A 12,808-nucleotide genomic window follows, 5' to 3' on the forward strand; every position below is an offset into this window, starting at 1 on the left:
AGCATGTTTGGTGAGACGGGGATTACGAGTCGAGTGCCTTAATCACCTGGCCATGCTGGGCCATACTACGCATTAGTGTCCTTCATCTTTAAACTGCATTTACCGTGGGGTATAAAGGAGGATTATTACTTCATGTAATTTCTATTTTATAAATTTTCTTGTCAGTTTCGGTGGTGTGATAACAAACTTCACTTCTGATTTCCATGTAAATTACTTTTAACTTAAAAAGACTACAAATACATTCAAAATGACTACAGCAATTTATTTTAAAGAAAACAGGATGGAACGTAAATAACAAATTTATTAACGTTGTTCCAGCTGATCTTGAAAATGGATACATTCCCTCAACACTTGCTCATGGGGTGCGTCACCTTGTGAATTGTCTCTTGTCTTTCTTAATAGGAACGGGTTTGTAAAAAATGGTCTTTTCTGCTTTCCTGTTCATGTTCTGGTAATTTCCATATCCTCCCCCTCTTCCTCGTTTGCGGGGCCGTGAGTTTTTAACGTTGCCAATTTCTGAGAACGAGAGTTATGGCCAATAACCCATGTAAATTTCACAGACATGCTAAAAATAAACAAAGCTCGACTGAAATGCAAGTCTATAACAACAAGTTAAAACAATTAACTATCTTAAACAATAGAAATGGCACAGCTGTAAATAAGTAATGGCACTGGAGAAGTAAAAAGGCACAATTTTACTTTAATATTGAGTCTTGCTCGTTTTTGTTAAGTACAAAATTCACACAATGGGTTTTATGTGTGCTGATCGTATCGCGGGTATCGAAATTCGATTTTCAGCGTCAAAATCCATATGATCAATGAGCCACCGAGACTCAATAATGAGAATGTTACAAACGTAAGAACAACAAACAACCATGAGCTACGCTATATGATAATGAGAATGTTACAAGCGTAAGAACAACAAACAACCATGAGCTATGTTATATGATAATGAGAATGTTACAAACGTAAGAACAATAAACAACCATGAGCTACGTTATATGATAATGAGAATGTTACAAGCGTAAGAACAACAAACAACCATGAGCTACGTTATATGATAATGAGAATGTTACAAACGTAAGAACAACAAACAACCATGAGCTACGTTATATGATAATGAGAATGTTACAAACGTAAGAACAACAAACAACCATGAGCTACGCTATATGATAATGAGAATGTTACAAACGTAAGAACAACAACCAACCATGAGCTACGTTATATGATAATGAGAATGTTACAAACGTAAGAACAACAACCAACCATGAGCTACGTTATATGATAATGAGAATGTTACAAACGTAAGAACAACAACCAACCATGAGCTACGTTATATGATAATGAGAATGTTACAAACGTAAGAACAACCATGAGCTACGTTATATGATAATGAGAATGTTACAAACGTAAGAACAACAAACAACCATGAGCTACGTTATATGATAATGAGAATGTTACAAACGTAAGAACAACAACCAACCATGAGCTACGTTATATGATAATGAGAATGTTACAAGCGTAAGAACAACAAATAACCATGAGCTACGTTATATGATAATGAGAATGTTACAAACGTAAGATCAACAAACAACCATGAGCTACGTTATATGATAATGAGAATGTTACAAACGTAAGATCAACAAACAACCATGAGCTACGTTATATGATAAAGAGAATGTTACAAACGTAAGAACAACAAACAACCATGAGCTACGCTATATGCACAATATCAGTTGAAAAGTCGTAATACGAATTTATCGGTGTCAATGCAAGATCCTTGGTTTTAACAATGAAACATACGACGCACAAACTACGCTGTCCCTGAAAAAATGTGAAAGCTACAAGTGTAGGTGTAACAATGTTGTGATTGCTACTGGAATCACGGATTAAAACTACGAGTCGAACAAAAAAATGGACAAATTGCGACTTCAGTAATGGGAAAGCCATGAATAACGGCTAATTTCTAACTTAAAATTATATCTACTTCCAACAGATACACTTAGTTCTTGTAGTTAGATATAAGATGGAAAAAACAAGATATGCAGAAAAAAACAAAACAAACTAACTCTGATGTTGCAACGTTTGGGGCTTCATCGTGTTTAACAATTCTAATTCTTGTTTTCCATAATTCGTATTTTTCTTGACAAATTTTCCTCACAGTTAAGCCTTGTCCAACAACAACTTATGAGACTTGTATACAAGTCAAAGCATTAAAGATGGATTATAACCAAGGTAATAAAAATATTTATTGGACCTGTTAAGATGTATTTGTTTATTTACCGAATTTCGCACAAATTCATTCGAGAATTATCTGCGAAAGCAGGCCCTTGTTTTAAAGTAAAAGATTAAAGAGAAGGTAACTAGCCGACATCGAACAGCGCCAACTGTTAGTTAGTAATTAAAATAATACAACTTATTTATGCAGAAAGCGGCCTGGCATGGCCAAGCGCGTAAGGCGTGCGACTCGTAATCCGAGGGTCGCGGGTTCGCGCCCGCGTCGCGCTAAACATGCTCGCCCTCCCAGCCGTACGGGTGTATAATGTGACGGTCAATCCCACTATTCGTTGGTAAAAGAGTAGCCCAAGAGTTGGCGGTGGGTGGTGATGACTAGCTGCCTTCCCTCTAGTCTTATACTGCTAAATTATGGACGGCTAGCACAGATAGCCCTCGAGTAGCTTTGTGCAAAATTCCAAAACAAACAAACAATTATGCAGAAAGAACTTCCAATGCTACAAAGTTCGATATATTAGAACTGTGATTTTAGGTAAGCCTGTGATGTTTTTCTTTTCTCCAATCAATTAATATAAATAAACAGCCTTTTTTTTTTAATAAACCCCACCCATGGCTGAAAGAGTGAGCATGTAAAGCGACGGGTTTCGATCCCGTGACCTTCACACAGCAAATCGACGCTCTAACTTCTAGGCCGTGTCAAGTCAAATAAGAATTAAAGCGATAAAAACCATTTTACTGTTCAATACACTTCACAGAGTGACTTAATTGCCTACAAAATGCCGAAAGAAACCATCGGGACTTTCAAGATCCATTACATTTAATTATAAAAACACAAAACCTATTGTACCTTTTAACACGTAGTGCAATTCTGTCTGGTTCCTGTTCGTCTATAACGAATTCGAACGATTTGAAGCTGAACTTCTTGTTTGAACACTTTTACACTGTAGAAACACAAGTGAAGAGTTATACTAGCCATTTTCACTGTCACATAGTTTGTATTATATTTTGGATGAGTGAGTCATGTGCATTTATTTGATTATTTTGAACATAATACCCACTCAAAACATCTATATCGTCAAATAAATGTACCTATATTGAATCTGTCATCTGTTCGCTATTACTAAAATACCAATCACCTAATATAATAAAACACCTCTACGTTCAAAAGGGTGTAACATGCATTCGTTTGCTTTGAATTTCGCGTAAAACTATACGAGTGCTATCTGCTCTAGCAGTCCTTAATTTAGCAGTGAAATACTAGACGGAAAGATATTCATCATCACCCACCGCCAACTCTTTTACTAACCTATAGTAGGACTGGCCGTCACATTATAAAACTCCTACTGCTGAAAGGGCGAGTATGTTTCATGGGAAGGGGATTGGAACAGGCAATCCGCAGATTGCATGTCGAATGCCCTTAACCACACACACACGTTTCAATAACAAATTGCTTAAAAATATAAACAGTTTGAAAATAGGACGTGTAGAAATTGTGTATACTGATTTTATTATTTTCTTTTTTTTACGATTATATATCTGATCTAAAGATTGCTTCTGATAAACTAGTATTTCTTCGCCTATTCCCTATTCGAAAAATAATTATACACCTTTATTTTCTCATAAACATGAGTTGTGTACATAAAGTCATCAAACACAAGTTAAATTCTGTTGATGTTTCGAAAAAAAAAAGTGCCTATTTTACCCGAGCGACCATTTCAAAGAACTTGGCACACAGCGGAGGAGGAAAACATAGTTCCAGAAGTTTCGACACCCTTGTACCACTGAGAACTAGTATAAAACAAGTGGTAAAAGTAGCTAGCCTTGGTAGGAATGTAGATATCCAGGATTCTATATTCTTGTCATGTGGTACATATGACCAATGAAGCTTGTAAGGTCATGACAAATTCGAGGTCGCAGATTACAGCGCCCTCTCTCAGTACAATTAGCATACTAGGTGCGGAATTACAATCACGGCTCGTTTCCTCAACTGGTTTCCTAATGAAGTGGATGCTGTCAGTAATGTGCTATCTGTTAATATACCACAACAACATTGTCTAGTACATCGGAAACAGCTACCATTCTGAAATCTTCTTGATTAATTGGATACAAAAAATCATTACTCGTATATTTCTTGTACACCAATCCGAGCAAATCGCTATGCCTACATTTTCCAAATATGTGATTATATTCAATCAACACTAATTTTATACATTCGTATAAAACCTTCACTATAAATGTGAAAAATATGACAACTCGTGTTTCTCTTGATTTTCACACGACCTAACCACATATTTCTTGGTGTACACGACTTACCCAAAACATACACCATGAGTACAAACAACCTGAGGCTTCCACAACTGGCAAGTAAATTTGGTGTTTGGTATATTTACATATTTAAACAAACTTAATACTCAGCTGTACATTTTTTTTCATCCTGTTTATACAACTTACTTTACAATAAACAGAAATTTGTTGTCGCTCGGTCATGATTTTCACTTCTTCCAGATGCCAGCTTCCCAGTTATTTCACTTTTCACCATCGTCTGTGCCTAATTGGATAACTGAGTCATCCGAGAATCAAAGAACTGCATCAGGTAATGATACTTTTGACCCGCTAATTATTTTGAGGAAATATAATCGTATGCAAGAATAAGCGTCAGGGATAACAATTTCAGCTCGTGGGATACGAGCAATAAGACCCCTCCCTTCACCACCTCTAGTTTCGATTTTTCGAAATCGACCAAAGAATTTCATTAACACTTTTATCGACAAGCATGACTGACCACGAACCATGTGGTCGCTGAAGTCGCGAATGCAGAACTGGTTCTTAGAATCATAAGTGTAATTAACCGTAGGATGTTATCATATTTCACAAAATGATGAAATTCCTCGGCCATTACTATCTGGGTAAAATGATGTTTACTTAAGTTATGGTGTATTTCAAATGTACGTCAAATTCACACGTGCATTTCTGCACTGAGATACACGTAAAGGACCGAGGACCTATACACTTCTATCTTACAACTACTTTAACCTGGCCCATTGACTCAACAGCACCACGTCACCATAGCAACGACCCAATGGGCTCAGGTCGATGTACTGGAACAAGGAAGCACGGATGATGAACGGGGGATAGACGAACTTTTAAAGACTGGAAAACACTCAGAAGTTGTGAGGATGAAATAAAATATATCACTTGACGACACCTTCACTTGATGATGTGAACTCCATATTTAGAAAGCGGTTAATTTTAAACTGCACGTTTTGGAAAGAATTAATAACCAAAACTTGGGTTTTAAGACGTTCTTGTATTTACAACTTAGATACAGGTACATCGTTTTGTTCTCTGAGAAAGGAGTCGGTTCGTTAAAACATCTCAGGTATACACCCAATCTTACGACGTCCATCCAGTTCGCTAGATGATATTATTTTAGGCTGACAGCAGGTGCCGGGAAGACGGACGGTTGAGAAATTGACATTTTACTTAGTTGAAACGCCGAGGGAAGTACAAAACACGCAATGATATCTCAAAGACAGAACATTCACTTCCCTTCTGACATACCAACGTACTACAGATACCATAACACCAAACCGTGTGGGCAATGTGTGCTTAACTGATACCCGTTATTAAAAACAACAAATAAAAACGCATGGGATTCGGTGTCTGTTTGTGGCACTTTGGATGTACTAAACAACGTTTCTTCTTCATGACCTCTTCCTTTAGGTTCAACGATCTTTGGTCAATCACAAACCAACTAAATAAACAAATAGCCAAAATGTCACTGTTCAGTTCAAGTTGCTTTTATATCTATGTGTAATGTAGCACTAAGCTTATTTAATAAAACTATAACATTTGTAGGGATACAGGGTGATGTGTAATGTAGCACTGAGCTTATTTAATAAGATTAACATTTGTAGAAATACAGGGTGATGTGTAATGTAGCACAGATTATTCATAACGAATAAATAGGTTTTAACACTTCATTACTGAACAAGAAAGAAGTGTATATGTGATACATATATACCGAGATAAAAACAGTGATTATACAATAACAATTCTTATTGTGAAAAAACAAACAAAACAGACACTAACGTTAAGTATCCTTTTATCACGCAATTTTTCAGTAAAAGATTAAACAAAACGTAATATTTTGCGCAATGGAAACATTTCGAGTTCTAATTGATAATAAACGACATGGAAGGTAGTCTGAACCACTCACCAAAATGGCAAACTACGGTTTTTGTGATCAAACGAAGTATGCAAATACGTCTAAGAACTGTTTGCGGCTTATAATCATGTATAATAATATTTACAGGATATGACGTAAAAAGTTGACTTAGTAACAAGTACTGAAACTTTTAATCAAGTGACGTCATCGTGTTCCGCATTCCCCGATTCCGGTTTCTTACACCCCCATGTTTACCATGAGATTTAGCTAAAATCACAATTTGAAATCTTCGGAACTCATGGGAGAAACACGGACCACACAAAAGTTAGCCCACGTTTTAAACCCATTAAACTGTAGACAGGAATAAGATATATATATATAATTACATAGTATAATATTTGCATAAAACAAACCAGATAACAATACCTTCAGAGTAACAAGTGTGCCTTTTTTTAAGGTCTAAATTAAAAGTAAAATAGGAAAAAAAAAGAATCTTACACTACTTAATCAAATAACAGCTAGATTACTAATATAGAGTACTAATGTCTTTTATACGGTTGATAATAAAAATTGTTAAACAACAATAAAAACAAAAGACATTCTGAAACGAGTTAAACTACCTCTACCGGTAAAATAATACTAGTATGTATAGAAATCATAATAAGAGGTATTGAAACTAATAGCAGAAATCCTCAGAACAGTAAAACAAAGGATACTAAGTTCAACGCTAGGAGGCACTGCAAAACCGAAAGACTTTGCGACTGATATCAGATCCAGTGTGTTCACGTCATAGATCTGCTTCAAATGGTGAGAGTCGTAAGCTCTGACGTATGCCTTATAAGCTTCCTTTGCAGACATGTGGAGGAAGTAGTTTTTCGAAATCAGTTTCTCCAGCTATAAAGAAAAAACACTAAGTTTTAAAAATAAAATTTCATCTTTAATAGGAAAGTATCACATCTCTAAATCCGCACAAAAACACACATTCATATAAGAAAAAACACAGGTAAATCTAAGTGTCACGAGTAATTAAATTATAGTACGTAAACCACAGTTATTCGCTGTATTAAATTTTCTGAAGAAACGAACACTACGCCCACAAAATACAAAAGTTGTCTAATTATTTTTTATCATAGGTATTAAGCATATTGGGTTAAAATATTTCGCCAGCTCTTGGCCCTTGAATCATAACTTTTATCACTCCTCGTTCAGTTCAGTTGAAGAGTTCTGAAACTAAACGAAAAATTTCCTGAACAATGCTGTAAGAGAGAGAAATACAGGGTGTTCGGAAGGGGTTGCAAACGGGTGGGGTCCTTGACTAACAGGTAGATAATATCTAACTTATATAAAAGCCAATGTGTGTCATGTCACACTTGATTTCTCATAAGAACCAAAATACATTTATCCAGATAGAATAGTTCGGTTACTGCCTGCCAATTATGATTTTAGTGATGGTAGCCGTGAAACCTTATAAGTGTAGTGAGTGTTGATATAAAAAGCCTGAAGTAAAGACATCGTGTGGGGCCACCTAGCCTAGAGCCAAGTGCATACAATTTTTCATGAAAACAAATATAACGATTTAATTTTACATTTAAATTGTTTCTGAATTAAGATATTTTCTGTTAAATTATCAACGTCTTTAGTAAAAAAACTAATCAACGGAGACTCTAAACTAAGAAATCAACAAATAGTTTTCTTGTATATACCTTCCATTTTATACTTTCAGTGCACAGACTATCAACAATATCAGGTTATACTTATGATGGTAAGCAACATGACATAATTGCCATTATTGGAATATGGTGTTACCAAAATGCACTGATTTTCACCAATAATTATTATGCCAATACACCATGAATGACCTTAATTTTGATTGGCTCACAAAAGAATTTACAGATGTTTGGTTGCTTTGACTGCACTTTTCTTCCTCTTTGTTGTCAAGCTTGATTTAGTTAAATTTAATTCAGTTATCTATGAAGTGTGAAATTAGGATATACACTATGGGGTGGTAGTTTCACAATCCTTTTTAACAGACTATAGTAATAATATAATTTACAGTTGCTACACAAGTCAAATACATAAAAGCAGGCGATGCTACAAGTTGACCTCAAAGACTCTTCCACAGAGTTGTACTAAACAACCTGGAATATTTTGTATGTATGTGTATATGACTCTACCCTCTACTTAACACTGTTTCTGATACCAGCCCACATTAAAATAAATGCTGATGAAAATTTACTTTGCAACCCTACAATTCTTACATTGTATCCAACACCAGTGTGTGCAACAAACTTCATCATCACAGCACTTTTCATATCTATTTGTTTGATTGGAAACAATTTTGAGGTACCAATACCACATTGCATGTTACACAGCTCCAATGTACCATTGCTATCAAATTAATAACATAACAGTGACAACACTTGGACTTTTCATTATCCCATTAGAGACATTTCCAATGAAACAGTTGTAAAAATATGTCAGAATAACTATAATATTAAATCATAGTTGGAACAGTCTTAAAGTCAAGAATCATAACAAGCATAGCAATTCTACATTATAAATACATTAAAAACTAGTACACATACTGCTATAGAACATTCAACAATGACAGTGTTATATCCAAAACACCAGATTACCTGCTGCACACTGCTAGTCTATCATTATCCAATAAACTACACTACTATAAACAAAACACTAATAGAAATAGCTATACTCTATCCTACGAAATACATTATCACAACCCATATCTTGTTGTCGTATAGGGACATATTACTGAACACAGGTAAGTCTCATTCACTATATATTTCACCAGTTAAAAGATGACCATAACTACAAAACAACTAAACCACAATAACACAGCACATCTATCACCTCCCTACAAAGACACATCACCAAATACAGAAAAGTCTTACTTACTTACTATATATTCTACAAGTCAAAAGATGACCATAACTACAAAACAACTAAAACACAATAACACAGCACATCTATCACCTCCCTACAAAGACACATCACCAAATACAGAAAAGTCTAACTTACTTACTATATATTCCATAAGTCAAAAGGTGACCATGACCACAAAACAACTCAAATAGAATAAAATTTCCATTTATAGTTCAAGATTATGACTTTCCTCAGTCACACACTATGTTACACTGCACATCAAAAGAATGCATTTCAGGTTTTAGTTACACCAAACTGATTACTAGACTGTTTATTAGAGTTAACAGACAGTTGTTAACTGTTGATTTGCAAGCCATCTAAACAGTTTAACAGGTCTTGGGAGTGTTCCCACCAAATCTTGTTAAAAATATTAGCCAATTATTTAAGCAAGAAGGTGACATTAGGATATCCTATTATACACTTACTGGCATAAAATTTCAATTGTTACCTAGAAATGATGGGGGTACTTATCTTTTCATCAGCCAGTTATTTAAAATGCTCTATATGTTAGAATGGCTTAGTTAAGTTATATTTATCTGTTACAGGGTCTATCACTGGGTCAACTTTTATATTCATTATAGAATATTTTACAGATTGGCTTTATTTTTATTTCCATACTACTTTCTGGATAAAGTAAAATAAGATTATAATAGTGCAGCATTATTATCCAACATACTACTATTTTTTTCTGGTTCTATGAACTTCATAAGGTTATTCAGCGATGCATGGCATATTCTTACAATTAACTTTTATTCATATGGACAATTTTAGTAAGTGATTAATGACCACTAGAGTTGATAACTGTCATCATGCTATGATTATGTTCATAGGGGAGAAGCCAGCATGTAAAACATAATAGGCACAAGTACAACACAGCTCTAATTCCATTACCAGTAGTATCAGTAACCAATAAAAATAATCTAGCCTTGGCTAAGCTAACACAATCACATTTTCCACATCTACATTCCACAGTAATTAGTCCAATTAAAGAGTGAATCTACTTTACTTAAAGAAGAGAACAACTCTCTATCTGTAAAATAGTTTATATAGCATGGATAATACGAGAACTAAACCAAACTAATTTAGATTTCTCTTTATGGGGTGGTGGAGTTACTGTTCTTGGCTGGATCATTTTACACACTGTCTCTACAATCTACATGTCTGAGAAATATTTCTGTGCACAATAATACACCTTTCCCCAATTTTAGTTTTAAACTTGCTTTCCTCATTCCCTGAAATACTGTCTTTGGGTTTACAACAAATACTTTTTGTCATTGACATGCATCAGTTACTGTTCAAAGTAAGTTCCAAAAATTTCTTGAATGCGACTGGTAAAATACAAGTAGAAATTACAGCTCATGTGATCCTTCTAAAGGACCCAGACATTCTCTGTACTACAAACTGGAAATGCACCAACACATGTAACTGCATTCAGCCACCTGTAATCCTTTATAAACAGATACTGTTTCTGTGTTGATAAAAATATCTTCTATTCCTTATTAAGTGATGTGGTTTAACTGGTAGACTTTTGAGGAGTTTAGTTGTAAGGATATCCTCACAATCTGCTAAAGCCATACCTGGATAAGCTTTATCATGTAAATAATATAACTCATTTAAATAAGCATGTCAGGCTTTGGGTTGTTTGTGTTTATAAGCCTTGCATTCCCTTATTTGTAGGGTTCTATTTCATAAATGACTGAACCTGTGTTGAAGCTTCTTGTAAAGTCAATCCCACAGATAATCAACTGCAATAAGAAGCAGACCATTCATATCTAACATAAGAAACTATAGTACCAGATCTTGTAACAATGTAGTCCAGACAGTAACTTTCTTAATCTAGTGAACAAAGCTTTTCAAATCCTTTCTAACTGTACTCTTAAACTTAATGGATTGACTAATTTTTTCTTGTTCACCGTCTCACACAATGTGGGTGCAAACTTTATTTAATTATGTTATTTTGGAATTCAGACATTCTAATCTGATATACACACAAATACTTGGATATGATTTCTTATCACATTATTCATTGGAACATACGATTCTGGCTCTTGACGTGTATTTACTGATACCATCTTGGTCTTAAAACTCTTGGGGTCAGTCATACTCTGAACAGAAGTTGCACCCTATGATGATTCCTCTTTTTAGAGAAAAAAGATTAAGAGGTTAGTCAGGAGTTACAATAGCCCTGAGTTCATGCCCCACCTGAGGAGTGGGTGCAGATTAGCAGATAGTTTTCACCAATATAACCTACTAAGATTCTCAGGATGTGGCTTAAAAATCTCAATCCACAGTTCAAATGATGGTATCTAGGTACTATTGAGATAACATAAAGAGATCTTATGAGGCCACAGGATATAAATTTAAACCTGATTGAGCAACCTTCCAGTGGTGACTTCCTTTCCACATTGCTGTATCCAAGAAGGCCTAAGGGTTTTGTAACCAGTGGCAATATTTGTGGTATTAGTTCATCTCTGGGAATTGGTGGGAAGAATGAGAACCCACAATGTGTCTTGGAAGGAGGTCACTTCATATCGAGGCCTGAACTACTACGGGTATTAATCACTTCGTCAACCACCATCTCAACTAGTGTCTTTCTTTTCCAAAATAAGTGACTGACTGTATCCAGGAATAAGAGTGAACTTTGTCTGCTATTGAGTAACACCAAAGATTTATGAGGAAACTATTGTTATTGGTAGTTGATGAATTTACTAAAAGTTATGAAAATATGAGAAACTTTCAGCTCCAAATGTTGCACTGATAAGACCAATAAAAAATGGCAGGGCTGTTCATTATATATGTATTTAAAACTAGCATAAAAAGTTGGTAAAAAAATCATTAAACTGGCGGATTATCAGAATAAAGAACACGCTCACGCACGCTTTTTTTTTCGTCTCTTGAACAAAAAAACCGCGCGCGTGTTGGCGTCTAAAGCGCAACCAATAAGACTCAATAAATCCTGTCACTTTCATTATCTCACATACCAGAATGTTCGAATTGCATGACAAGAGTTTCTGAGAAAACTGTCTCCATGCAGCCGAACAACTAGCATGCAACACGGCTAGTCAGTGGTTGCTTTCACTTCCGGAACCACTCCTTATAACTGGGAACAACTGCCAACTATTGACACCATCAGCTTTAGTTTTTTACGTTTATCGCATATACCTTTCTTGCTACAAATCGCAGATAGTGACATATTTACGTGCAGACGCACACAATATATATTAATAATATCTGATGAGTCACTTCGATCTAGTGCTTCGTTTCATAAATACCTATTTAATTTCCTGTTAGTACTTGCATTCCATTAGTATTTTTGAAATACACATGCAACTGTTAAATGTAATGATACTACATATTACCTTGCATGTTCCACAAACATCAACAGTTTTGTTTGGAAAAATATTCGATATCACACAACACGGACCATAGCGCCACGGGAAACATGGCGAGAGTTAACTAATT

General features: G+C 35.1%; 1 protein-coding gene across 1 annotated transcript in view; it reads right to left on the bottom strand.

Annotated features, from left to right (window-relative positions):
* Positions 1–241: 241 nt before the first annotated feature.
* pit (probable ATP-dependent RNA helicase pitchoune) overlaps positions 242–12,808 on the bottom strand; it is a 78,764-nt gene continuing 66,197 nt past the window's right edge. Inside the window, exons 13-14 of the mRNA XM_076501630.1 lie at positions 7,120–7,297; positions 242–516 (exon numbers count right to left, since the gene is read on the bottom strand). Of these exons, the coding sequence (XP_076357745.1) occupies positions 368–516; positions 7,120–7,297 (327 nt within the window). The 3' untranslated portion in view covers positions 242–367. The remainder of the gene's footprint in view (positions 517–7,119; positions 7,298–12,808) is intronic.

Source organism: Tachypleus tridentatus, chromosome 5 (assembly GCF_004210375.1).
Source record: "Tachypleus tridentatus isolate NWPU-2018 chromosome 5, ASM421037v1, whole genome shotgun sequence".
Taxonomy (NCBI): Eukaryota; Metazoa; Arthropoda; class Merostomata; order Xiphosura; family Limulidae; genus Tachypleus; species Tachypleus tridentatus.